The sequence below is a fragment of the Pristis pectinata genome, chromosome 32 (assembly GCF_009764475.1).
Source record: "Pristis pectinata isolate sPriPec2 chromosome 32, sPriPec2.1.pri, whole genome shotgun sequence".
Taxonomy (NCBI): domain Eukaryota; kingdom Metazoa; phylum Chordata; class Chondrichthyes; order Rhinopristiformes; family Pristidae; genus Pristis; species Pristis pectinata.
The window spans coordinates 17,433,700-17,460,044 of NC_067436.1; the positions used below are offsets into that span (position 1 = coordinate 17,433,700).

The window sequence follows — 26,345 nt, forward strand, 5'->3', positions numbered from 1 at the left end:
TTCCAATCCCTCCCGTACCCTCCTCCTCCTCCCCGTCCGTCCTCATACCCTCACTTCTCCCCCTCCACTCCATCCTTTCTCCCTGATCACATCCCCTCCCCTCCTTACACATTCCCACCTCTCCCTCATGATGCTCCTCTCCCCACCCTGCGTCTCCTCTCCTGCCCTTCCCCCTCTCCCTACCCCCTTCTTCTATCCACACTCATCACCCCTTCCCTCACCTACCCCTCCTCCCCTCCCCCTCCCCCTCCCCCTCCCTCCTCTCCCCCTCCCCTCCCCCTCCCTCCTCTCCCCCTCCCCCTCCCTCCTCTCCCCCTCCGTCCTCCCCTCCCCCTCCTCCTCCCCCTCTCCCCCCTCCCTCCTCCCCTCCCCCTCCCCTCCCCCTCCCTCCTCCCCCCCCTCCCCTCCCCCTCCCTCCTCCCCCTCCCCTCCCCCTCCCCTCCTCCCCCCTCCCCCTCCTCTCCTCCCCCCTCCCCCTCCTCTCCTCCCCCCTCCCCCTCCTCTCCTCCCCCATCCTCCCCCCTCCTCCCCCCTCCCCCCCTCTCCTCCCCCCTCCCCTCCCCCTCCCCCCTCTCCTCCCCCCTCCCCCCTCTCCTTCCCCCTCTCCCCCCTCCCTCTTCCCCTCTTCCCCTCTTCCCCCCCTCTTCCCCTCTCCTCCCCCTTCCCCTCCCTCTTCCCCTCCCTCTTCCCCTCTCCTCCCCCCTCTTCCCCTCCCTCTTCCCCTCTCCTCCCCCCTTCCCCTCCGTCTTCCCCTCTTCCCCCTCTCCCTCCCCTCTTCCCCTCTCCTCCCCCCTCCCCTCTCCTCTCCTCCCTCCCCCCTCCCCTCTCCTCCCTCCCCCCTCCCCTCTCCTCCCTCCCCCCTCCCCTCTCCTCCCTCCCCCTCCCCTCTCCTCTCCTCCCTCCCCCTCCCCTCTCCTCTCCTCCCTCCCCCTCCCCTCTCCTCTCCTCCCTCCCCCTCCCCTCTCCTCTCCTCCCTCCCCCTCCCCTCTCCTCTCCTCCCTCCCCCCTCCCCTCTCCTCCCTCCCCCCTCCCCTCTCCTCTCCTCCCTCCCCCCTCCCCTCTCCTCCCTCCCCCCTCCCCTCTCCTCTCCTCCCTCCCCCCTCCCCTCTCCTCCCCCCTCCCCTCTCCTCCCTCCCCTCTCCTCCCTCCCCCCTCCGCTCTCCTCCCTCCCCCTCCCCTCTCCTCTCCCCCCCTCCCCTCTCCTCTCCTCCCCCTCCCCTCTCCTCTCCTCCCTCCCCCTCCCCTCTCCTCCCTCCCCCTCCCCTCTCCTCCCTCCCCCCTCCCCTCTCCTCCCCACCTCCCTCCCTCCCCTCCCCTCTTCCCACACCCCTCCCCTCCCCTCTCCTCCCTCCCCCCCCTCCCCTCTCCTCCCTCCCCCCCCTCCCCTCTCCTCCCTCCCTCCCCCCTCCCTCCCCTCTCCTCCCTCCCCCCTCCCCTCCCCCCCTCCCCTCCCCCCCTCCCCTCTCCTCCCTCCCCTCCCTCCCCTCCCCTCCCTCCCCTCCCCTCCCTCCCCTCCCTCCCCTCCCCTCTCCTCCCTCCCCCTCCCCTCTCCTCCCTCCCCCTCCCCTCTCCTCCCTCCCCCTCCCCTCTCCTCCCTCCCCCTCCCCTCTCCTCCCTCCCTCCCCCTCCCCTCCCCTCTCCTCCCTCCCTCCCCCTCCCCTCCCCTCTCCTCCCTCCCCCTCCCCTCTCCTCCCTCCCTCCCCCTCCCCTCCCCTCTCCTCCCTCCCCCCTCCCCTCTCCTCTCCTCCCTCCCCCCTCCCCTCTCCTCCCTCCCCCCTCTCCTCTCCTCCCTCCCCCCTCCCCTCTCCTCTCCTCCCTCCCCCCTCTCTCCTCCCTCCGGCGCCTGTAGGGAGCGGTGCCACCCGCAGGCGGCGCTCCCGCGCCCTCCCCCTGCCGCCCGTGTGCGAGGAGCGGCGGCGCCAGTCGGCCGAGGAGCCGGAGCGGGACCGGCCGGGCAGAGCGATGCGCGGCTGCAGCGATGGCCAAATGGTTCAAGGAGCACCTGAGCTTCAAGAGCAGCAAGGGTCCCCCGCAGCCCCCCAAACCCGACTACCGGCTGCGCTCGGGCGGGCAGCCCGACATCCTGACCGCCTACAAGCTGCAGAAAGAGCGGGACTTCGAGGACCCTTACACCGGCTCCCGGGGCTGCAGCGCTCCGGCTCCCGGGGCTCCCGGCTGCGGGACCGGCTCCTGCCCGCTCCCCAACCCCGCCAAGAAAGGCGCCGCCACCGCCGAGGTCAGGTACATCTCGCCGAAACACCGGCTCATCAAAGTAGAAAACCCCGAGAAAAGCGGTGGCAAATCGGCCGGTTCCCCCGAGGATCAGCAGGGCAAGGTGAGTGACCGAGCTCCTGGAAACGTCCCGCTCCGGGACCCCGCGCTTTCAGGCAGAGCTGTCTCCCCGCACACTCTTGCAGATAAACATCTCATTTTCCACACTTTTCCTTCAGAAGAGCGGCACTTTTAAGACGCAGGGTGCTTACTGTGAAGTAGTTACTTTGTTTCTTAAAATATCTTCCTCGAAAGATATTTTAAGACACAAAGTATCTCTGCAAAATGAGCCGCTGTATCTTGAGGGATACTTTGTTGCTGCTGATGTTATTATGTTGCCTGTGACTCAGTGGGCGCCCCTGCCTCTTCCGACTTAGCTTGTGAATTGATATCTTACTTAAGGATTTTAGCAGCTCGGGTTCTCCTGCCTGACTCAGGAGGCGGCTGCACTGTCGGAGGTGCCCCGATTCGGACGGGACGCTCTGCCCGCGGTCCCAGGTGAAGATGAAATATCCCGCGCGGCAGTTTGTATTCAAGAGGGGGGAGTTGTCCTGGTTAATAAATCCCTGTCTCGGCATTGATAAAGCGGGTTATTTTATCATTACTGCATCGCTTGTGGGATCTTGCTGTGTGTAAATTGGTTGTAAAGTTGCCTACATCGCATCAGTGGCGATAATGTGTTTTGGCGTGGTGAGAAAGGCGCTATACAAATGTAAGTCTTAGGGTGAATAAAGGTTCCTGTTTTGCTTCTCACTTTTTAAAGTTATTTTCATTCATTTGATCTCGAGAGCGGAGAAAATAGCCTCCTCCCTCTCTTCACTTTCCTTCCCTCTCTCTCCCTTGCCCCCCCATACACTTGCTCACCTCCCCCCTCCCCTCCCCCCCTTCCCCCCCTCCCCTCCCCCCCTTCCCCCCCTCCCCTCCCCCCCTTCCCCCCCCTCCCCTCCCCCCCTTCCCCCCCTCCCCTCCCCCCCTTCCCCCCCTCCCCCCCTCCCCTTCCCCCCCTCCCCCCCTCCCCCCCTCCCCCCCTCCCCTTCCCCCTCCCCCCCTCCCCTTCCCCCCCTCCCCCCCTCCCCTTCCCCCCTCCCCCCTCCCCTTCCCCCCTCCCCCCTCCCCTTCCCCCCCTCCCCTTCCCCCCCTCCCCCCCTCCCCTTCCCCCCCTCCCCCCCTCCCCTTCCCCCCTCCCCCCCTCCCCTTCCCCCCCTCCCCCCCTCCCCCCCTCCCCTTCCCCCCCTCCCCCCCTCCCCTTCCCCCCCTCCCCCCCTCCCCTCCCCCCCCTCCCCTTCCCCCCTCCCCCCCCTCCCCTTCCCCCCCTCCCCCCCTCCCCTTCCCCCCTCCCCCCCTCCCCTTCCCCCCCTCCCCCTCCCCTTCCTCCCCTCCCCCCCTCCCCTTCCTCCCCTTCCCCCCTCCCCTTCCCCCCCTCCCCCCTCCCCTTCCCCCCTCCCCCCCCCTCCCTTCCCCCCCCTCCCTTCCCCCCCCTCCCCTTCCCCCCCCTCCCCTTCCCCCCCCCTCCCCCCACTCACACCCCTCAGAGTTTTGGGTTAACCATGTCAGGAGAAGGGGCCACATTCTGGGTCTGAGGGGAAGGCTAATGGTTGCAATGTCACCAATGTGATATTGTCACTGAGTGAAGGGGTGTGGAGTTTTGAAGAGATTTGTTTTGACAGACAGGACGAGTTGTGGACGATGCTGAGGGATTGTTACTGTGTCTGGGGAGTGGATTCATTGGGTTGGTCCATAGAATGCCAGTGAGATGGGCTGAATGGACGCTTGTATCATAAACTTACCCTTTATGTGATGCTTTTTTTAATTTCAAAAATATACTCTCTTCAAAATAAAATCAGTAGGTGTCTTTCTCTACATTCAGATTGATTCAAATTGATACATTTTCTTTCCGTGCATCTTTGTGTGCACTGAGTGTGTTAGAGCCTATTCAACTTGGGAGTGCATCGCAAATGAGCTAGAAGTTGTCCTGGGTGATACATTCATGTGTGCTTTCAAGCTCAGGATTAGTTGTGTTGAGTGGCCCCAGTACTGGGAGGGGGATGAGGCAGTGGTGTTAAGGTGGGGGTGGGGTGTGAAGTGACGTCAGGCGGGGGACAGTGATGTCACACAGAGGGATATGGAGAAATGTGCCTCCTTCCTTGCCCCCCTCCCTTCACCCTGACACAGTGGCCGATTACCATTCCTTCCCTCTTACCCTGAGGTCACACCCAAACCAGAACATCTCTGTTTTTGAAATTAAACCATTGCAATCCTCAGTACAGCTTTTAGTGTGTTGGCGTCTCAGCCAGAAGTAACTGTCCTTCCAAACTGACCTGTTCCTAGCAGGAGAGCACAGGGCACCATTAAACTCTCAGGTGAAGCTGTGGTGGTCACCCTCCACACTCCTGTAACCTCAGGGAATGAACTGCTCTCCCTCCCTCACTGTTGGAGGTGGCTCCTGCCTTTCACTACTTGGTCAGTGCCAAGCTCTTGCTGTAAACTACTGTTTTTCCCTAAGCCTGCAGTGGTGTTCCTGGGGATTATTGTGCTTTTGTTTAAAGGTCAATTGTAAAGTCAGTTTTATGGGCTCATCTATAACAGACATCCACTCGCAGACTGGCGCACTGCTGCTTTTGTATTTGTACGTAGGGCAATGGCATTGCAATCGTTAATCCTGTGGTGTGGAGCTCAGTGTAAGCTGTGGGGTGGCAGCAAGCAGTTACAGAATAATGTGTGCTTGAGAGGAATATGTGCATCAGATGTGTTGGGTGGGTGTGAGTCTGTCTCTGCATAGCACTGTGGTACAGTATTGTGGGGGAACAGTCTCTGTATAACACTGGGGTGCAGTACCGGTGGGGATATTCTGTGTATAAAACTGCTACAGTACCGGTGGGGGCGGGTCTGTCGCTGTATAACACTGGGGTATGCTACCAGTGGGGACGGGTCTGTCTCTGTGTAACACCGGTGTACGGTACCGGTGGGGACGGGTCTGTCACTGTATAACACCGGGGTACGGTACCGGCGGGGACGGGTCTGTCGCTGTGTAACACCGGGGTATGGTACTGGCGGGGACGTGTCTGTCGCTGTGTAACACCAGGGTATGGTACCGGCGGGGACGGGTCTGTCGCTGTGTAACACCAGGGTACAGTCGGCCTCAGTGTGTCGGGTTGGTCCATTTTAATGACCCATCTATGATCCCGTATCTGGTTCCTGCCTTGGGTCTGTGGTTATGATTTTATGGCAAAATCTGCCTGCTTAACATCCTTGCATTGTTTATACCTGTTTAAATAGCCTTTCAACTTATATAATGGAGATGTTTGACAGAGATCATGTTAACCCATTGACAGCCAGTGAGTGGAGAAATTTGTCGGTTTGATGAGGGAATGGGAGCCTGCGACCTGTGCTAATGGGCTCTCAGTGAAGTACGTTAAAACTGGAGCCCTCTGCCAAAGAGTTGTCATGGAAACGGCTTAAATTTTACCACCCTCCCTCGTACTCAATGAACCTTCGTGGAAGAACTTGAAATGGGAGCAGCAGTGGCCTCTTCCCTGCCAGGTGATGAAATTATAGGCCAGAGTGGGGTGGGATTCTGCTGCAGCCCTTGTCTGTGCCCCTGCCATCTCCATACCTCTGGTGGGCAACCCTCACCGAGCTCAGAAGGATGAGGGGGATCTCACTAAACCTGATTCTGACTCATTGTCACTGACGTATGTCGTGAAATTTGTTGTTTTGCGGCAGCAGTACAGTGCCAGATGTAAAAATTACTGTAAGTTACAAAAATAAATAGTATCAAAGGGGAGTAACGAGGTGGTGTTCACGGGTTCATGGATCGTTCAGAAATCTGATGCCTAGTGGACACTGAAAGGCCTGGATAGAGTGGACGCGGAGAGGATGTCCCCATCAGTGGGAGAGTCTGGGATCTGAGGGCACAGCCTCAGGATAAAGGGACGTCCCTTTAGAACAGAGATGAAGAGGAATTTCTTCAGCCAGAGGGTGGTGCATCTGTGGAATTCATTGCCACAGACGGCTGTGGAGGCCAAGTCATTGGGTGTAGTTAAGGCAGAGATTGATAGGTTCTTGATTGGTAAGGGGGTTAAGGGAGAAGGCAGGAGAATGGGGTTGAGAGAAAATAAATCAGCCATGATTGAATGGCAGAGCAGACTCGATGGGCAGAATGGCCTAATTCTGCTCCTATATCTTAAGGTCCTGTGCTCTTATTGTATCCTCTAAACTTAAGGCATCCAAAACTCGGGTGCCTGAGCTTTCCACCATTACCCCTACCTTCCTGGTTAAGCAATGGCGCAATCTTCCAAAAAAAATTTCTCATCCTTGACTTCAAAATCCCTCCACAGCCTCTGACCTTGCACTCCAGTCTGTCTCAGCCCCCTGCGCTCCTCCAGTTCTGGGGTCTTCCTTGTCCCTGAATGTAATTCCTCCAGCCCAGGTGTTGTCCCTTCTGCCTGGGGCCCCAAGCTCTGAAGTTCCCTCCCCAAACCTCTGAACCTCTCTCTCGATCATTAAAATGCTTTTTAAAACCTTCCTGTTTGCCAAGGTTTTAGTTACCTGTCCTAATCTTCTCCTGCAGCTTGACCATAACCATTACTGAAGAGAGGCAGGCCCTTCGGCCCACGTGGTCTGTGCCTACCATTGAGCATCCATCTGCACTAATCCTATTGCCAGCACTTGGTCTGTAGCCTTGGCAGTTCAAGTGCTCGTCTAGCTATTTAATGTTGTGACACTCTCTGCCTTCACCACCAGCTCAGGCAGTGTGTCCCAGATCCCACCCATCCTTTGTGTTTTTAAAAAAAAATTCTTCCCTGGAACACCTCTAAACCTCCTGTCCTTAAACCTGTGCTCTCGAGTTTTGGAGATCTCTATTAGGGAGAAGTTTGTATTTTAAACTGTCTACTTTATCTATGCCCCTCAACTCTTGAACAGCTCACAGGTCCCCTTTCAACCTCCTCTGCTCCAAGGGAAGTAAACTCAGCTTATCGAGTCTCCCTCATAACTGAACCGCTTCACTCCAGGCAATGTCCTCTGCACCCCCTCCACGGCATTACAGTTTTCCTGTATGTGTATGGTCAGGTTTTGTCCATTTTAATTTCAGTGTCTCCTGCTTTGTAAAAAATCTAAAAAACAGTTAATTTTCTCTTACTTATGGTAAAACAATTTCAGAATAAAATGCAATCCTCACTATCCGGTGCCCTAGGAGTGTAAAGGGAACTTCACTCTGTGTCTAACCCGTGCCCTGGGAGTGTGTGATGGGACAGTGCAGAGGGAGCTTCACTCTGTATCTAACCCGTGCCCTGGGAGTGTGTGATGGGACGATGTTGGGGGAGCTTCACTCTGTCTAACCCGTGCCCTGGGATTGTGTGATGGGACGATGTTGGGGGAGCTTCACTCTGTCTAACCCGTGCCCTGGGATTGTGTGATGGGACGATGTTGGGGGAGCTTCACTCTGTCTAACCCGTGCCCTGGGAGTGTGTGATGGGACAGTGTGGGGGGAGCTTCACTCTGTCTAACCCGTGCCCTGGGATTGTGTGATGGGACAGTGTGGGGGGAGCTTCACTCTGTCTAATCTGTGCCCTGGGAGTGTGTGATGGGACGATGTTGGGGGAGCTTCACTCTGTCTAACCCGTGCCCTGGGATTGTGTGATGGGACGATGTTGGGGGAGCTTCACTCTGTCTAACCCGTGCCCTGGGAGTGTGTGATGGGACAGTGTGGGGGGAGCTTCACTCTGTCTAACCCGTGCCCTGGGAGTGTGTGATGGGACGATGTTGGGGGAGCTTCACTCTATCTAACCCGTGCCCTGGGAGTGTGTGACGGGACGGTGTGGGGGGGAGCTCCGTTTGTGCTGTCCCAAACTGCGAAGGATCATTTAACCAGCTGGGCATGAAGGTGACTCCAGATGCAAGGCGATGACCACAGTGTGGATAATGCCTGAAAAATGTTCAACGCAAGGATAGTCGAGAGTTAATGGCATCAATCTTGCATTTGAGAAATGTGAAGATGGAAGGAATGCTTTGAGTGGTGAGGAACTGCACAATTTTGCAGTGTTGGGAAAGATTAATTGTAAATAGGAGATTGCGACATTGGGAGGATGCTTATTGCAAATCTCAGAGGAATGGGGAAGGTACATTCATAGAAGTGTTGACTGAGGCTCTTGCATGTAAATAGATAAAGGGAAACATTGCAATAGAGGTATGCAGTATCCTGAAGATACCATACTGCATGAGTGGTACTTGTTGACTTGCCTCGGTTCAGCTACCTGCAAAGTACTCAGATGCTACAAATCTGAAATAAAATCTGAGAATGCTGGAGATACTCAGCAGGTCAGGCAGCATCTGTGGAGGGAGAAACAGAGGTAACGTTTCGGGCTGATGACTTTTCTTCAGAACTGGTAAAGGTTAGAAATTGGGCATGTTTAAAGTTGCAGAGAAGAAAGGACAGGGAGGGGCATTGGGAAAAGTAAAGGAACAATAGGTTGTCCCAAGGCAACGTAAATGGAAAAAGCAGAATTGTTATGTGCCTGGAGAAACTCAGCTCCCACAACACTCAACACCATCCTGAAACCCCACCCCCCTGAGGATCTTTCCAAGGGGTATCACACAATAGGAAGGATGTAACGGCTATCGGAGTGCAACATGGATTTACCAGATGATTCCAGGACTCCAAGGGTTAAACTACAAAGAAGCTACTCAAGCTTGGACTTCATTGGTTGAGGGGTGATTCAATTGGGACTTGTAATACATTTGATGGAACTGATGGGGGGAAAGAGAGGGGGCAATTTCTGCTGGTCGTGGAGTCTGGGGCAGGAGTGGATGGGAAGCACATGGTGTTGGAGATCAATGCCAGGTTAATTCCTAAGCCTAAAGTTAGGAGAATTTTGTTAACCTGAGTTATTGCAGGAGATGGGAACAATGTGGCTACATGGAGTTGGGTGGTAGTTCAGTCATAATCTCATTGAATGGCAGGATATCCTCGAGGGGCTGAATGGCCTCCATTGCTGATGTTGATGGAATTGATTGAAATATCGTCTATCCACAGCCTTCTGCCAGAGCCTCCATTCGTGTCAGCTGTACGGCAGGCATGTAGTGTAGCGGTTAGCGTAACGCTATTACAGCACCGGCGACCCGGGTTCAATTCCGGCCATTGTCTGTAAGGAGTTTATATGTCCTTCCCGTATCTGCGTGGGTTTCCTCCGGGTGCTCCGGTTTCCTCCCACATTCCAAAGACATATGGGTTAGGAAGTTGTGGGCATGCTATGTTGGCGCCGGAAGCGTGGCAACACTTGTGGCTGTCCCCAGAACACTCCACGCAAAAGATGCATTTCACTGTGTTTCGATGTACATCGTGACTAATGAAGATCTTATCTTATTAAACAGAACAAGGGCACAAAACAACTGTTGCAAGTCAGAGGTGGAGCATAACAAGTGACTCCTCTGATATAATTGCCATCCGTGTACCTTTGTTACTGATGTCCAATTGGTTTTAGTTCTGAAGATTTATCTAAGCCATAATTGTAAAAAGCAGAGCCGCCCTTCAAAGCCATATCCTTACTGAGTCTTAAGCAGCTGTTTGATCGTAGCTGATTGGATTGGACAGTATTATATCTTACACTGGGCATGCAATGGGCTCCAATTAATGTAAAGCTGTGGCTGATTGACCTGCTGGGCTCTGTAGGATTCTACACCGGCTGTCAGCTGCTCCACAACTCAGCCCCTGATTTTTCTTCGTAGGGAGAATCTGGTGGAGTTGAGGCCAGCTTGTGTATTGAAATAAAAACACAGAACACTGCAAGTACACGGGCTCCACGAACAAAATGCTGGAGGAACTCAGCAGGTCAGGCAGCATCTATGGGGGGAAATAAACAGTCGACATTTCGGGTTGAGACTCTTCATCGAGACTCCACCCGAAACGTTGACTGTTTATTTCTCTCTGCAGATGCTGCCTGACCTGCTGAGTTCCTCCAGCACTTTGTGTGTGTGTTGCCCCAGATTCCCGCATCTGCAGAATCTCGTGTCTAAGTACAGGGGCTCCTCAGCTTATGATTGACCAAAGGAAAGCTGACTTTACACAAATTCTCCCTTGCATTTTTCAATAATAATAATCAAATATTTCACAGTATTCATGAATGACTGACTGGTTACAGTATATATTCCATTAGTTTAATTATGGGGAGTGTTAGGGTGATTGTTCAATGAAATGAAAGAATTACAGCAAGTGTACCTAGGGCATTATTATTATGAATTACTACAGGAAATGAATATTTCTGACTTGTGAAGAAATTGGCTTATGGGTGGTCTTCAGCAGCGGAGCCCTTGTGTAACTCGGGGGCTGCATTTTCTGTCTTTATTTCTGATTTCCAGCATCTGCAGTTTTTTAAAAACTTTTCCATTCCAGTTTCCCCAAACCCACTTTGTTCCCAGTGACAGAGAGTAAAGCAGGGTTTTTGTATGGCTGCTCACCCCGACGACCCCACACCCTACGTGCCAAGGGGAGGCATCACTCTAAACCTGCTTGATGTTCTGAATACGTGCTTTTCCCACTGGAGAGTAGACAGGGATGGGGGGGAGTAGGGGACTTGATTTGACCTCTGATCTGATAAGTAGCATCTCCTCAGTGCCTCACCGAGAGTCCCGTCTGAGGTTTGGTACTTAGAAAACATAGAAACATAGAAAACCTACAGCACAATTCAGGCCCTTCGGCCTACAAAGTTGTGCCGAACGTGTTCCTACCTTAGAAATTACTGGGCTTTCCCATAGCCCTCTATTTTTCTAAGCTCCATGTACCTATCCAAAAGTCTCTGAAAAGACCCTATCGTATCTGCCTCCACCATCGTTGCCAGCAGCCCATTCCATGCACTCACCACTCTCTGAGTAAAAAAAAACTTACCCCTGACATCTCCTCTGTGTGTCCTCTTGTGGCAACCATTTCAGCCCTGGGGAAAAGCCTCTGACTATCCATACAATTAATGCCTCTCATCATCTTATACACGTCTATCAGGTCCCCCCTCATCCTCTGTCGCTCCAAGGAGGAATGGGCAGGGAGCTGACAAGCTGACAACAACCCCCACCCTGCCCCCTGATGAAAAAAGACTGTCATTGGTTTGTGTCTGAAGTGGGAATAGATATTAAATGAGGGGGAAAAAATGCAAAATTCCTTGCTGACTGAGGGACCCAAGTGGCCCTTGTTAAAACCCCATCGAGGCCAGTAGTAACTGTGACTGAGGCACACCCACTCCCCCAGGGTCTAACCCAAGCACAGTTCAACCTGAGCCATCAGCTCTGAGCTGCCCATTAAGTATTTCGTGTTCAAAGCTCGAAGAGTCAAAGTTTTTTCTGCTGCTAATGTCACCGGGTTATCTAATCATTGTCATGTTGCTACCCGTGGGAGATTGCTGTGCACTGTTTTGCTGTCACATTTGGAAATAAAAGACCTAATTTTTTACAGAGTTTTTCGCTTCCCTTCAAGGCTAACCTAAAGCACTTCATAGCCAGTGAAGTACTCCTAATGGTAACGTAGAAAGTTCCTCCATTACCACACTGAGAACAATTCAAAGCCACTTTATTGGCTGTAATGCTTGCTGGGAAGTGCTGAGACTGTGAAAGACACTGTTGCCTTGTAAAACGTTTTTCTGGTGGTACCGGGAGCGAGTCAGTTGGCTGAACTGTGTGTGTTGCTAACGGAATAATTTCCATCTCTTCACCAGGGAGATGTCAAGCAAGCTTGACTAACCTTCGAGTGCCTGGGTGTGAAATCTGTTTCCTTGCTACAGTGCAGATCTCCCAGCTAATACAATTACAAGGGGCTTATTGGTTTGTCACAGGCTTGTGTCTCGGGGGGTCTCCTGGGGGGTGAGAGTGAACTGCTGGATAGATTCGGCCTGTGCCTTGGTTGCAGTGATCCTTCCTGGCTTTGGATCTCGATGCCTGAGTGTGGGGGGAGGGAATGAGCCAGGAGCTGACACCCCCCCCCCCCCCCCCCCCCCTCCGATGAATGAAGGCTGTCATTGGTTTGAAACCTGGGGCAGTGTGTGTGTGTGTGTGTGATTTAGTTCCAACCCACCTGCTCTGTGTGGCCTTGACGGTTTTAACAAGTCTGCTTGGGGTCCTTCAGTAAGCAAAAAGTTGTGAAACAGGTTCACTAAGTTGCTTAATTTTCTAATCTGCCTTCGTCCCATCAGCAATTATTAACTTCTCCTTCTTTCCCTCATGCACCTTGTTCCTGTCAGTAAGATAAGTTTGTCTGTCGGAGGTGCTGTCTTTCAGATTAGGCAATAAATCAAGGCCCAGTTTAGCTCCATTTGATGTAGAAAGTCTCTTGTCTGCTTCAGAGGAGAGTGGGGTCAGAAGATATTCATCCCTCAACCTGAATTATTAAAGCAGATTACATGGACATTATTGGATTACTGTTTGTGGGAGCTTGCTGTGCACAAGTTGGCTGCTGTTCCCCACAGCACTCTGGGGAGTCCCGAGGTCCTGAACAGTGCTAGAAAAATGCAAGTCTCTGTTGTTAATGGTGCAAGGTGACTTTAGATCTCACAGTGTGGCAGTATTACACAAATCAAACTACTGACTCCTGGAATCAGTCATACAGCACAGAGACAGGCCCTTTGGCCCAACTGGTCCATGCTGGCCAAGATGCCAATCCGAGCCAGTCCCATTTGCCCCCGTTTGGCCCATATCCTCCTAAGCCTTTAGTCATACAGCACGGAAACAGGCCCTTCAGCCCATCGAGTCCATGCTGACCATTATGCTCCCATCCACACTAATCCAATGTTAATCCCATGTTATTCCCTTCACATTCCCATCAACTCTCAATAGATTCTACCACTCATATACACCAGGGGCAATTTACAGCGGCCAATTAAGCAACCAACCTGTACATCCCAGGGATGTGGGAGAAACCCACACAGTCACGGGGGGAACGTGCAAAACTCCACGTGGACAGCAAGCGAGGTTGGGATCAAACCTGGGGTGCCTGAGCTGTGAAGCGGTGCCTCTACCAAGCTGTGTCTCTGTGCTGCCTCTTCCAATGCATTTATTGTATGACTGTATCAGCCCCCTCCTCTGAGATCACCACCTTCCTAGTGCCCCTGCACTCGGATCAGTCCTAAACCCAACTGCTCGTTGTTGAGTGAGCTATCTGACCGCAGAGGGTATCACAGCTTCTCGCGTGCTTTCTTTTTGGTCAGTCCACTGGAAGTGGAGAGTTGGGCAATCTAATTCCTGTGCCCCTGAGGAGTACTGTGAGGAGCACCAGGGTCTTTGAGCTCTTGAGTGTGATGGTCTGTAGGTAACCTCTTCTTTTCATGACTGCCATTAAACCAGTGGAGATTTATCTGGAGGTTGCTCCTTTCCAGGTGATACCCAGGGAAGGTTTGAGATGGAGTCTCGGATTCTCTGCCTTGCTGGAGGAGCATCAGAGAAACCCTTCGGATTGGGGCTGGCAGTGTTCCTGTTCCTCTCCATGTCCCTCTCCCATGTCCACTGGAGACGTTCTTCACTCGAGTACAGGGCCAGGCCCTTCGGCCCACACTGTGCCGACCATGATGCCAAGGAAGGTCGTGGTTACGTTGTAGTCTGGCTTGGATTTGGAAGTCAGAGACTAAGTGAATCGTTTCATTCAATGTGTTTGTTCTGAGCTGGGGAAGGCTTCTGAACCCAGTTGCCCCTGAAACACAAACAGCATAATGGGAAGAGGAAGGGAAGTGGTGTCCAGGGATTTCTGTAAGACATAGGAGCAGAATTAGGTCAGTCGGCCCATCGAGTCTGCTCTGCCATTTGGTTAAGGCTGATTTATTTTTCCCTCTCAACCCCATTCTCCTGCCTTCTCCCCGTAACCTTTGACACCCTCACTAATCAAGAACCTATCAACTTAAATACACCCAATGACTTGGCCTCCACAGCCGTCTGTGGCAATGAATTCCACAGATTCTCCGCCCTCTGGCTGAAGAAATTCCTCTTCATCTCCTTCCTAAAGGGACATTCTTCTATTCTGAGGCTTCTCCAGAGAACAGCTATGCCCCTTGATCTGGGAATCCCCTCCATGCTGTTGTGTTCTGTACAATAACATGTTTTGATAATGTGTTGGGGTGGAACTGTGTGGAAAATTGTTTAACCTCTGCCTCCAAACTCCCCGAGGGTGTTGCAAGTTGCCATCTGTTCGTGGAGTTCCAGGTCAGTCATCCCTGCCCCGTCATAGGCACACGGGAGTGACACAAAGACAAGGACACCAGGATGTTGCCGGGACTGGAGGGTTTGAGTTACAAGGAGAGACTGGACAGGCCGGGGCTGTTCTCCCTGGAGAGCAGTAGGCTGATGGGGGACTTTATAGAGGTTTACAAAAAGGGCATTGATAAGAGGGGTTGGTCACGGTCTTTTTCCCAGGAAAGGGAGTCTGAAGTTCCATGGCACAGGTTTAAGGTGAGAGGGGAAAAATTTAGAAGCTGATGGGTAAGTTTCTTCCCAGAGAGGGTGGTGGGTAATGGAACGAGCTGCGGAGGAAGCAGTAGAGGCGGGTACAGTTGCAATGTTTAAAAGACATTTGGACAGGTACATGGGTAGGGAAAGTTTAGAGGGATATGGGCCAAATGCAGGCCAATGGGTCTACTTAGGTAGACATCTTGTTTAGCATGGACCAGTTGGGCTGAAGGGCCTGTTTCCATGATGTGTCAGAGAGTGAAGCTCCTGGGCCATGGTGTGTGGAGAGCAGACTCCCTCCTCCTTGCTCTCCCTTTCCCAACCATTGACCTCCTGATGGCCCGAGCATTTGAGCAAAAACCTCGGAGGTCTCTTTCAAGACCAGTTCTGGGGGGATAAGTGACAGGCTGTTCAGCTGCAGAAGCTTCACTGTAGAGATGCTCGATGTGAAGAGAGAGAGAACAAGAGCAGAATAAACAGTAATACGGAAAGAAGAAAGGATTTAAAAAGGTTTGCGCACTGTCAGAGTTGGTGTCTTCAGCTGACACAGACGGATCTTTGTGCATGTGTGCTTGTACCTGGCTGCAGAACTCTTTCCGTCTGCAGTTGGACCCCCACTGTGTTCCTCTCGCTTCTTCCAAATCTCTTTAGCTGTACTTCTGCCTCTCACTTCTCTCTCTCTCTCTCTCTCTCTCTCTCTCTCTCTCTCTCTCTCTGTGCCTCTCTCTCTCTCTCTCTCTCTCTCTGTCTGTCTGTCTGTCTGTGTCTGTCTGTCTGTGTCTGTCTGTCTCTGTGTCTGTCTGTCTCTGTGTCTGTCTGTCTCTGTCTCTGTCTCTGTCTCTGTCTCTCTGTCTCTCTGTCTCCCTCTCTGTGCCGCGGTCTGGTCATGTGCTTATGCCAGGAGTTTACAGACAGTGGGAATCAAAGCAGAAAATGCTGCAACCACTCAGCAGGTCAGGGACAGCGTCTGTGGAAAGAGGTAGCATGTCGGGTCGAAGGCCCCTCGTTTGAAGTGGCCATCAGCTGGGTGCTGCCTCAGCTCCCACTCCTACCTACCACCTCGCCTCGTTGGGATGAGCACCAACCTGACCACTTAGCAGGTGACCAAGTCTGGTGCCTAAAAACCTGCAGCGAATCAGAGTTTTAAAAAAACCTTGGGATTACCCATCAGTGTCCATCAGCACCTGACTGAGGTGAGGTCAGTACTGCTGGAGGGGTCGTGGTCTTTGAGGCAGCAGATGACTGACAGGCTGTAAACGATACTCCTCACTGTACACACTCAAAAGCCAACAGCTTATCTCAGCAGTTAAATCAGTAACTGTCTAAAGAACTGAGAAAATACACACGGCTGACATCTCCAATTTCTTCCATTGCCCCAGTGCTCCTGGAACAATTTGCTTTATTGCAGAGCGATCACTCCTCACTGCTAGCTACTCGCCTCGCCTCCAGAGCCAGTAAGGTGCCTAGTGTTCCCTTCGGCGCCCTGCCCCCTCCTTTATTAACTTTTTTCGATCTAATTCCTTTTTCTGACAAGCTACAGATTTGACAAGGGATTTCTTCACAAATAATTCATTGCTCACCCTACATGATTCAATAGCTTACAGGAGGCACAGAGGACAAATCCACCCCTTGGAGGGGTGTGGTCTTGGTGCTGCCCTGGGTATCCACAGGCTGTGGGCACCAGGGCCTGGTATCCTCCCTTGGAGATGTCTTGGGAGCCTTTGCAAACAGACTGACCGCCAGCTGGATGGGGGGCAGGAGGGTGGGGAAAAGGCATGAAGGTATGAGGGGAGGGACGGGAGGAGCTCATGGGTGGCTAGAGCCTTGAGGTGAGTGTCTGTCCTGGAATAGGCCAGTAGGGCCAACTGGCTTCCAACATCCACTATGATTTACCCTTCAAAACTTCAAAGGTTGGGTGGGTATGGGAGCAGCCTTGGGTTCATGGTCTGGGGTGGGAGGCTCTGGGTGAGGGTTTGGGTTTAGTGTTTGGGCATGGAGTGTGGTTTTGGTTTAGTCTGGGCACAGGTTTGGCACTGGGTTATGGGAGTGGGTTTGGGTTATGATTTGTGGGATGTTGGTGTGGGCTTGGGATTGGGGTGTGTGCTATGGGGGTGGGATTGGGGTGTGTGTTATGGGGGTGGGATTGGGGTGTGTGTTATGGGGGTGGGATTGGAGTGTGTGTTATGGGGGTGGGATTAGGGTGTGTGTTATGGGCACGGGTTTGGGATTGGGGCATGGGTTTGGGATTTGGGCTTGGGGTTGGGCTGTGGGTGTGGAGTTGGGGTGTGGGCACAGATTGGGAATTGGTATTGGGTCATGGGAGCAGGGTTTGGGATCAACATGGGAGGATGTCAGGGCAGGGGGAGGGTCGAGACGGGACACTCTGGGCATGGGTTTGCCATTGGGGTTTGCCATTGGGTTATGGACATCGATTTGAGTTTAGCGTCTCGGGATGGGGGTCCTCGGTGCAAGGCATGTATTTAGGGACTGGGCATGGGAACATAGGCGTGAGTTTGGGGTTTGGTATCAGGGGATGGGCTTAGGATCTTGGCACAGGTTGTGGCTATCGATGTGCTGCCTGGTCCTAGATATCCCACCCCTGACGGTGAGCTGCCCTTCCAGCCAGTGAAGTGGTTTCTGGGGCGCTGTTGTTGTAGGGCGAATGGTAAAATACAGCAGATGCTGGAAACTCCAGAAGCCATTAGGCCTATTGCAGGACAAACACTCCCCTCAAGGCTCCAGCCACCCACGAGCTCCTCCCGTCCCTCCCTTCAATCCCTCATGCCCTTTCCCCGCTTCCTGTCCCCAACCGGCTGACAGTCAGTCTCTTTGCAAAGGCTCCCAAGCCGTCTCCCAGAGAGGATTCCAGGCCCTAGTGCCCACAGCCCTTTGGAGCCCCGGGGCGGAGCTGAGACCCCCCCCCCCCCACCCAATGGGGTGGCTTTGTCATCTGTGCCCAGCAATGTGATTGACTCTGGTGGGGTTTAGAGAGAGGGAGCTGATCTCATCAGTGTTTGAGGGGGATCAAAAGGGTGGAAACTGCGATTTGGGGGGGGGGGGTGCAGGTCTGGAGTGGGGGGGGGGCAAGGATCTAGAGTGGGGGGGCATGATCTCACTATAAAGAAATGCCCACCAGTCTGAGATGAGAAGGAATTTCTTTCCTTGGAGCGTGGGGAATCTTTGGAATTTTTTCCAGAGCTCTGTGGAGGCGGAGTTGTGGAGAATATTCCAAGTGGAGCTGGCATGTTTTTGGACAGTAGGGTTGGGGGAATTGGTCAGAACTGTGGAACTGAGGCCAAGGCCAAGGTCAGATCAGCCACAATCTTATTGAATGGTGAGGGAGCTCGAGGGTGTGCATGGCCTACTTTGTTTCTATTACCTATATTCTTATGCAGCAAGCTCCCTCTATCAGTAATGTGGGAGTGATTGGATGGTTTCAGATAATTCATTGAAGAATATCCATTGTCCCAGGTCTCCAGGGATACCTGCTCTGCAAGTCTTCAATGGGGTTTCAGTGCCCACCTGGGAGGGCAGATGGGGACTGGGTTTAGCTGAAAGAAGGCACCTCCAACAGAGCAGCACTCCCTCAGCACCACCTGGGGATGTGCTAGAGGTAAGGATGGTCGGCATCGAACCATTGCTGATGCGGAGCACGAAACACAGAAGCTGAGTGGGTGAAGTAGTTTGTGGGTTTGGCGTCCTGCTGCTAGGTGGCGCAACTGGTAGAGCTGCTGCCTCCTAGCTCCAGTGAACCCAGGTTCGATCCTGACCGCCGGTGCTGTCCGTGTGGAGTTTGCACGTTCTCCCCACGACGGCGCGGGCTTTCCCTGGGTGCTCCCAAAGACGTGCGGGTAAGTGGGTTAATTGGCCGCTGTAAAGTGCCCCCAGTGTGTAGGCGAGTGGTAGACAGATCTTAGAGCAGGATAAAATGATGGCACAATATTGTGGGCTATGTTAATCCGAAGGGAGTTGATGGGAATGTGGGGGGAATTAAAAGAAAGGGATTAATATAGATTAGTGTAAGTGGTGGTTGAAGGCGCACACAGAGTCAGTGGGCCAAAGGTCCTGTTTCTGTGCTGAATGACTCTCAGCGTGTGGACAGAGAGGGGAATCTCTGCTGGAAACCGGTCTCTGTGGAGTCTGGGTGTGTGCTTCCTTTGCATGGCGAATGATGTTTCCTGGCCTCTTCTCCGCCCTTCCAGCTGTCTCATCACATGTCCTGTTGTATGCTGCTTGCCTTCCACACCCTGCATTCTGCCGGCTTCCCTGTTCACCTCTCAGGAACTCCCCACAGTTCGTGACCCTGCTCGAGCAGAGCCGTCTCTCATTGGGTTCCTTTCCCAGCTTCCGGCGTATCTTTGTGAAGTGTTTGTTGGAACTGGTCAACAAGAGTGCCTCCTGCCCACCAATAAACTTTTTCTCATCCTGTTTTCTCCAGGAATACCGTTTCCTCCCCAGGGTCATCTTCGACATACTCTGGGGAGTGGAGCTATTTGACTGTGGAGGCTTCACATTTCGGTTAGAAGTCGGGTGTGCTGCATAAGGGCTAGATGACTCTGGGATAGATCAGCAAAGTAGGCATATGGCATATTTGCCTTTACTAGTTGAGGAACTGAGTTCAAGAGTCAGGAAGTTATGCTGCAGCTTTATAAAACTAGTTGGGCTGCATTTGGCGTATTGCATTCAATTCTGGTCACCCCATTACAGGAAGGATGCAGAGGGTTTGGAGAGGGTGCAGAAGGGGTTTACCAGGATGCTGTCTGGACTAGAGAGTATGTGCTATAATGAGAGGTTGGACAAACTTGAGTTGTTTTTTTCTCTAGAGTGTCGGAGGCTGAGGGGAGACCTGATAGAGGTTTATAAGATTATGAGAGGCACAGCTAGAGTAGACAGCTTTTATCACTTTTCCCAAGGTTGAAAGTCTCTCAATACCAGAGGGCACGCATTTAAGGTGAGAGGGAGTCAGTTCAAAGGAGATGTGTGGGGCAGGTTTTTTGACACAGAGTGGTGGGTGCCTGGAATGTGCTACCGGGGTAGTGGTGGAGGCAAATACGATAGTGGTGTTCAAGAGGCTCTTAGACAGGCACATGGATGTGCAGGGAATGGAGGGATATGGATATTGTGTAGGCAGAAGGGACAGTAGGCGTAGCAGCTAGCGTAACACTATTACAGAGCCAGCAATTGGGGTTCAATTCCACCGCAGTCTGTGAGGAGTTTGTATGTTCTCCCTGTGACTGTGTGGGTTTCCTCCGGCTTCCTCCCACATTCCGAAGGTGTACGGGTTAGTAGGTTAACATGGGTGTAATTGGGCAGTGCGGACTCGTTGGGCCGGAAAGGCCTGTTGCCGTGCTGTATGAATAAAAAGTTAGTTTAGTTGGGCATTTGATTACCAATTTAATTAGTTCGGCGCAACATTGTGGGCCGAAGGGCCTGTTCCTGTAGTGTTCTAGGTTTTATCATTTGGTCATTATTTTGCTACCAGTGTGGGAGCTTGCTGTACACAAATGGTTTACCCATGGACCTCACTTCTAAATTACTTTGGTTGTAAAATATTTTAAAACATTTACAAATTGCATGTAAGTCACTATTGTAATGTAAATCTGGTCAAGTGGTGGGTGTCCAGTGAGTAAAGTGACCACACAGGCAAGTTGAGAGAGTGGGCTCAGAGTGAGACAGGGTACAGGACACACGTAATGGGCACTGGAAGTGCAGTTGGTGTATCCAGCTAACATTACAGGAATGAGGAAGATATTCCCCGCAATGATTAATCTGCCATCTTCCTTCCTTCCCCATCTAGTTGTGAGAGAGATTAATGAGTATCTGCTATTTCCATCCCGGCACATATCAAGAGTTCACCCTCGGTATTATTTACATGCTGTAGTTTGTCACTTTAAAGCTGCTGGTTTATGGAGAAAGTCTCTTTTACTGATGCCCAGAGGGCGTGGAATACAGATTTTTAGCACATTACAGAAACAATTACCTATTCAACGAGTGCTGAGTGTCTAATGTATCTCTTTTGTGCTTTAATTTGTTCCCACTGACAGGTCATTATTCTTGAAGACTATGCAGATCCATTTGACGCTCAGACTGGTGTGACCCAGGCTGGACAGGAGAAAATGGCGGGAAATGATGGCTACATGGAACCGTATGAGGCTCAAAGAATGATGGCGGGTAAGAAAGCCACATGTATACTCAGTATGGAGTGCAAACCTGCAACGTTTTTTCGCAGCAGCTTTGTCTGAGGTGACTAGGACTTACTGACCCCTTATTTAAGTTCAAGTTTATAAGATTTCTTTATTAGTCACATGTACATCGAAACACGCAGTGAAATGCATCTTTTGCGCAGTGTTCTGGAGGCAGCCCGCAAGTGTCGCCACACTTCCGGTGCCAACATAGCATGCCCACAACTTCCTAACCTGTACGTCTTTGGAATGTGGGAGGAGACCGGAGCACCCGGAGGAAACCCACACAGACACGGGGAGAACGTACAAACTCCTTACATTCAGCGGCCGGAATTGAACCCAGGTCGCTGGCGCTGTAATAGCATTACGCTAACCTCTACACTACTGTGTCTGCTGCAATTTTATTGCCATAGGCGTACATACCCAGGGTATACATACCATGAAATTTAGCTTTTTGCAGCAGCAACACAAGTTAACATAAACTTAAATTAACAGAAATTATACATGACTTGTACAGCAAAATAAACATAACAGCAGTGCAAGTTGAGAGAGAGGGAAAAATAAGCCTCCCTGCACTAGGGATCTGTTCAGGTACAAAATTAAAACCTGGCATCAGCCATACCTGACCATCGCGTAAATGTAACCATTTCAAGCAAAAGAAATGCAAATGCTGGAAATCTGAAATAAAACAGAAAATGCTCAGCAGGTTAGGAAGCATCTGTGGAGGCAGGAAAAACATTAATGTTTCAGGTAGCAGAACCTTTGTTATTCTGAGAGAGAGAGTCCTTCACCTGAAGTGTTGTCTTCACAGATGCTGCTTGACCTGAGTATTTCCAGCATTTTCTGTTTTTAATCTCAAGCATGCTATTGATTAGTTTGTGGATGAGATACCAAATATTGATCAAGGCAAGACAATACATGCGGTAATGCTAACTAAGCCATCCTGTCCTGGACAAAATGCTGAGCTGGACTGACAGAGCACAACCCCATCCCCAGTGATTTATCAGAACATACTCCCATCCTGTCACTTGGTCGGTCCTGTCAGGCTTGTTCAGGTAGCCTGGCTCTGCACTGTACTGCTTACCAATTCGAACAGCCCTGTCTAGATTCAACGTCAAGTGGAAAATCCTCAGGCAAATATCTCCACAGAATCTCGGCATTATAGGGATGGAAGTGGCTGAAAGAGGCAACTTCTACTTCCCAGGCTCTGCTCTGGAGTTATCACACAAGTGCTCATCCTTTCAATGTGTCTAAGATATTGTACCACCTTTACTCTTCCAGGCATGGAGTTCGAGCTCCTACACTATTTGGCTCAATCAGTTTCTACAGTCCAACCTTGTGTTGTGCTCTTGTGTTATTATCACATTAAGTAATCTAGAGAGGGTGCAGAACAGATTCACAAGGATGTTGCTAGGTCTGGAGAGTTGTCAGGGTAGGCCGGGACGAAGGAAGCTGAGGGGGACTTTATAGAGGTCTACAAAATCATGAGGGGCATAGGTAATGGGGGTGGTCACAGCCTTTTTCCCAGGATAAGGGAGTCTAAAACTGCAGGGCAGAGGTTTAAGCTGAGAGGGGAAAGATTTAAAGGGGACCTGAGGGGCAAGTTTCCCCACACACAAGTGGTGGGGATGTGGAATGAGCTGCCAGAGCAAGTGGTAGAGGCGGGTACAATTACAATGGTTAAAAGACTTTTGGACAGGTACATGGATAGGAAAGGTTTAGAGGAATATGGGCCAAATGCAGGCAATTAGCACCAGCTCAGGAAGGCATGGACAAGTTGGGCTGAAGAGCCTGTCTCTGTGCTGTATAACTCTGACTGTGTAAATCTGTGCTCCTATTTGTTGATTTCCCTGATGGGGCAATTAGACCTTTCCTCAGTGCCATCTCTTAGCCCCTCATAATTCCATACCCCTCACTCGGTCTCAGCTTGGTGTCCTTCTGTTCCAAAGAAAACCACCTCGTCCCAGCAGCATTCTCCAGTCCAGCAGTATCATCGTACATCTGGCGCTCTTCTGTTCAGGAATAGAAGCAAGAGGAGGCCATTTGGTCCCTTGAGCCTGAACTGCCCTTCAGTAAGATCATGGCTGATCTTTTCCCTGGGCACCACTTTCCTGCACTGACCCCATGTCCCTTGATTGCGTCAGTATCGATCGGTGTCTCGAGTGTATTCTGCGACCAGAGCCTCCACAGCCCTCTTGAGTAGAGAACTCTGAAGGTGGGTGAAGAGTTTTCTTCATGGCTCTGTCCTGAATGGCTGAGCCCTGGGTCTCGACACACGCAGCCGGCAGAACATCAGCTCCAATCAGCCCCATTAATAATTTTGCATTTTACAATTATACCACCTCTCACTCTTCTAAATTAAACGAGGGTAGGTTCAGTCTACCTAACCTCTCTCCATTGGACAAACATGTCAACCCACCATTCGATTTAGAATATCTTTTCTGTTCTCCTTCTATTGAAAATATGTCCTCCTTTGGTGGAGAGACCACACTTGTACACAGTATTCCAGAAGCAGTCTCGTCAGGGCCCTATATCATCGGAGCAGGAAATTTCTACTCTTGGGCTCAAAGCCTCTTGAAATGAAGGTCAACAAACCATTTATCTTTCTAATTGCTGGCTGTATCGGTGTGTTTAATTTCAGTGGTTTGTCCCCGTGGGTTCCTTGACCTTTCGATCTCTTGCCATTTAAGATAAATATTCTGCCTTTCTATTTTCCTAACTACCAAAGTGTATAACCTCACATTTTTCCACACAATATTCCACCTGCTGTTCTTGCCCATTTACTCAGCCTGCTTCTACCCCTCTCTGCATCCTACTCACAACTCACACTGCCTCCCAGCTTTACTCAGCCTGCTTCTACCCCTCTCTGCATCCTACTCACAACTCACACTGCCTCCCAGCTTTGCTCAGCCTGCTTCTACCCCTCTCTGCATCCTACTCACAACTCACACTGCCTCCCAGCTTTGCTCAGCCTGCTTCTACCCCTCTCTGCATCCTACTCACAACTCACACTGCCTCCCAGCTTTACTCAGCCTGCTTCTACCCCTCTCTGCATCCTACTCACAACTCACACTGCCTCCCAGCTTTACTCAGCCTGCTTCTACCCCTCTCTGCATCCTACTCACAACTCACACTGCCTCCCAGCTTTGCTCAGCCTGCTTCTACCCCTCTCTGCATCCTACTCACAACTCACACTGCCTCCCAGCTTTGCTCAGCCTGCTTCTACCCCTCTCTGCATCCTACTCACAACTCACACTGCCTCCCAGCTTTACTCAGCCTGCTTCTACCCCTCTCTGCATCCTACTCACAACTCACACTGCCTCCCAGCTTTACTCAGCCTGCTTCTACCCCTCTCTGCATCCTACTCACAACTCACACTGCCTCCCAGCTTTACTCAGCCTGCTTCTACCCCTCTCTGCATCCTACTCACAACTCACACTGCCTCCCAGCTTTACTCAGCCTGCTTCTACCCCTCTCTGCATCCTACTCACAACTCACACTGCCTCCCAGCTTTACTCAGCCTGCTTCTACCCCTCTCTGCATCCTACTCACAACTCACACTGCCTCCCAGCTTTACTCAGCCTGCTTCTACCCCTCTCTGCATCCTACTCACCTCACACTGCCTCCCAGCTTTACTCAGCCTGCTTCTACCCCTCTCTGCATCCTACTCACAACTCACACTGCCTCCCAGCTTTACTCAGCCTGCTTCTACCCCTCTCTGCATCCTACTCACAACTCACACTGCCTCCCAGCTTTACTCAGCCTGCTTCTACCCCTCTCTGCATCCTACTCACAACTCACACTGCCTCCCAGCTTTACTCAGCCTGCTTCTACCCCTCTCTGCATCCTACTCACAACTCACACTGCCTCCCAGCTTTGCTCAGCCTGCTTCTACCCCTCTCTGCATCCTACTCACAACTCACACTGCCTCCCAGCTTTACTCAGCCTGCTTCTACCCCTCTCTGCATCCTACTCACAACTCACACTGCCTCCCAGCTTTACTCAGCCTGCTTCTACCCCTCTCTGCATCCTACTCACAACTCACACTGCCTCCCAGCTTTACTCAGCCTGCTTCTACCCCTCTCTGCATCCTACTCACAACTCACACTGCCTCCCAGCTTTGCTCAGCCTGCTTCTACCCCTCTCTGCATCCTACTCACAACTCACACTGCCTCCCAGCTTTACTCAGCCTGCTTCTACCCCTCTCTGCATCCTACTCACAACTCACACTGCCTCCCAGCTTTACTCAGCCTGCTTCTACCCCTCTCTGCATCCTACTCACAACTCACACTGCCTCCCAGCTTTACTCAGCCTGCTTCTACCCCTCTCTGCATCCTACTCACAACTCACACTGCCTCCCAGCTTTACTCAGCCTGCTTCTACCCCTCTCTGCATCCTACTCACAACTCACACTGCCTCCCAGCTTTACTCAGCCTGCTTCTACCCCTCTCTGCATCCTACTCACAACTCACACTGCCTCCCAGCTTTACTCAGCCTGCTTCTACCCCTCTCTGCATCCTACTCACAACTCACACTGCCTCCCAGCTTTACTCAGCCTGCTTCTACCCCTCTCTGCATCCTACTCACAACTCACACTGCCTCCCAGCTTTACTCAGCCTGCTTCTACCCCTCTCTGCATCCTACTCACAACTCACACTGCCTCCCAGCTTTACTCAGCCTGCTTCTACCCCTCTCTGCATCCTACTCACAACTCACACTGCCTCCCAGCTTTACTCAGCCTGCTTCTATCCCTCTCTGCATCCTACTCACAACTCACACTGCCTCCCAGCTTTACTCAGCCTGCTTCTACCCCTCTCTGCATCCTACTCACAACTCACACTGCCTCCCAGCTTTGCACCACCAGCAAATTGCACACATTCCACTTGGTCCCCTCGTCCTAGTTATTGATGTAGATTGAGATCCCAGCTCTGATCCCTGCAGCACCTCACATGCCTCCCCACTGAAAGTGATCCACTTTTTGCTACTCTGGTTTAGTAATCAATCCTCAATATGTTACCGCAGTGCTGTGCGCTCTGATTTTGTTTAGTAGTCTCTCATGCGGCACCTTATCAAAAGCCTTCTGAAAGTCCAAATACGCCACATCCACTGGTTCGCCCTCATCTATTCCACATTATAGCCTCAAAGGTAACTCTTAACAGATTTATCAAGCATGATTTCCCTTGCATAAATCCACATTGACTCTGCCCAGTCATATTAGTAATTTCTGAGTGTCCTGTGACCACTTACTTCCTCAGTAATAGATTCTTGCATTTGCCCCACTGCTAATGTCAGGCTGACTGGGTTGTAGTTCCTTGTTTTTTTCTGAAAAACAGTGGGTTTGTATTTGCTATCTATCAATCTGTGCAAACATTTCTCGAATCTCTGGAGTTTGGAAAGATGAGCAACTCGCACATCCACTACATCCATACCACTTCTTGCAAAACCTTGGCATTCAGGTCATCTGGTCCAGGGCACTTATCA

At 51.9% G+C, this 26,345-nt stretch overlaps 1 protein-coding gene across 2 annotated transcripts in view; it reads left to right on the plus strand.

The window, feature by feature from the left end:
- Positions 1-1,911: 1,911 nt before the first annotated feature.
- Positions 1,912-26,345, plus strand: part of LOC127585338 (SH2 domain-containing adapter protein F-like) — a 180,106-nt gene continuing 155,672 nt past the window's right edge. For both annotated transcript variants that reach the window (XM_052042723.1, XM_052042724.1), the window contains exons 1-2: positions 1,912-2,335; positions 20,727-20,853. In XM_052042723.1, coding sequence (XP_051898683.1) covers positions 1,979-2,335; positions 20,727-20,853 — 484 coding nt within the window. In that variant the 5' untranslated portion in view covers positions 1,912-1,978. The remainder of the gene's footprint in view (positions 2,336-20,726; positions 20,854-26,345) is intronic.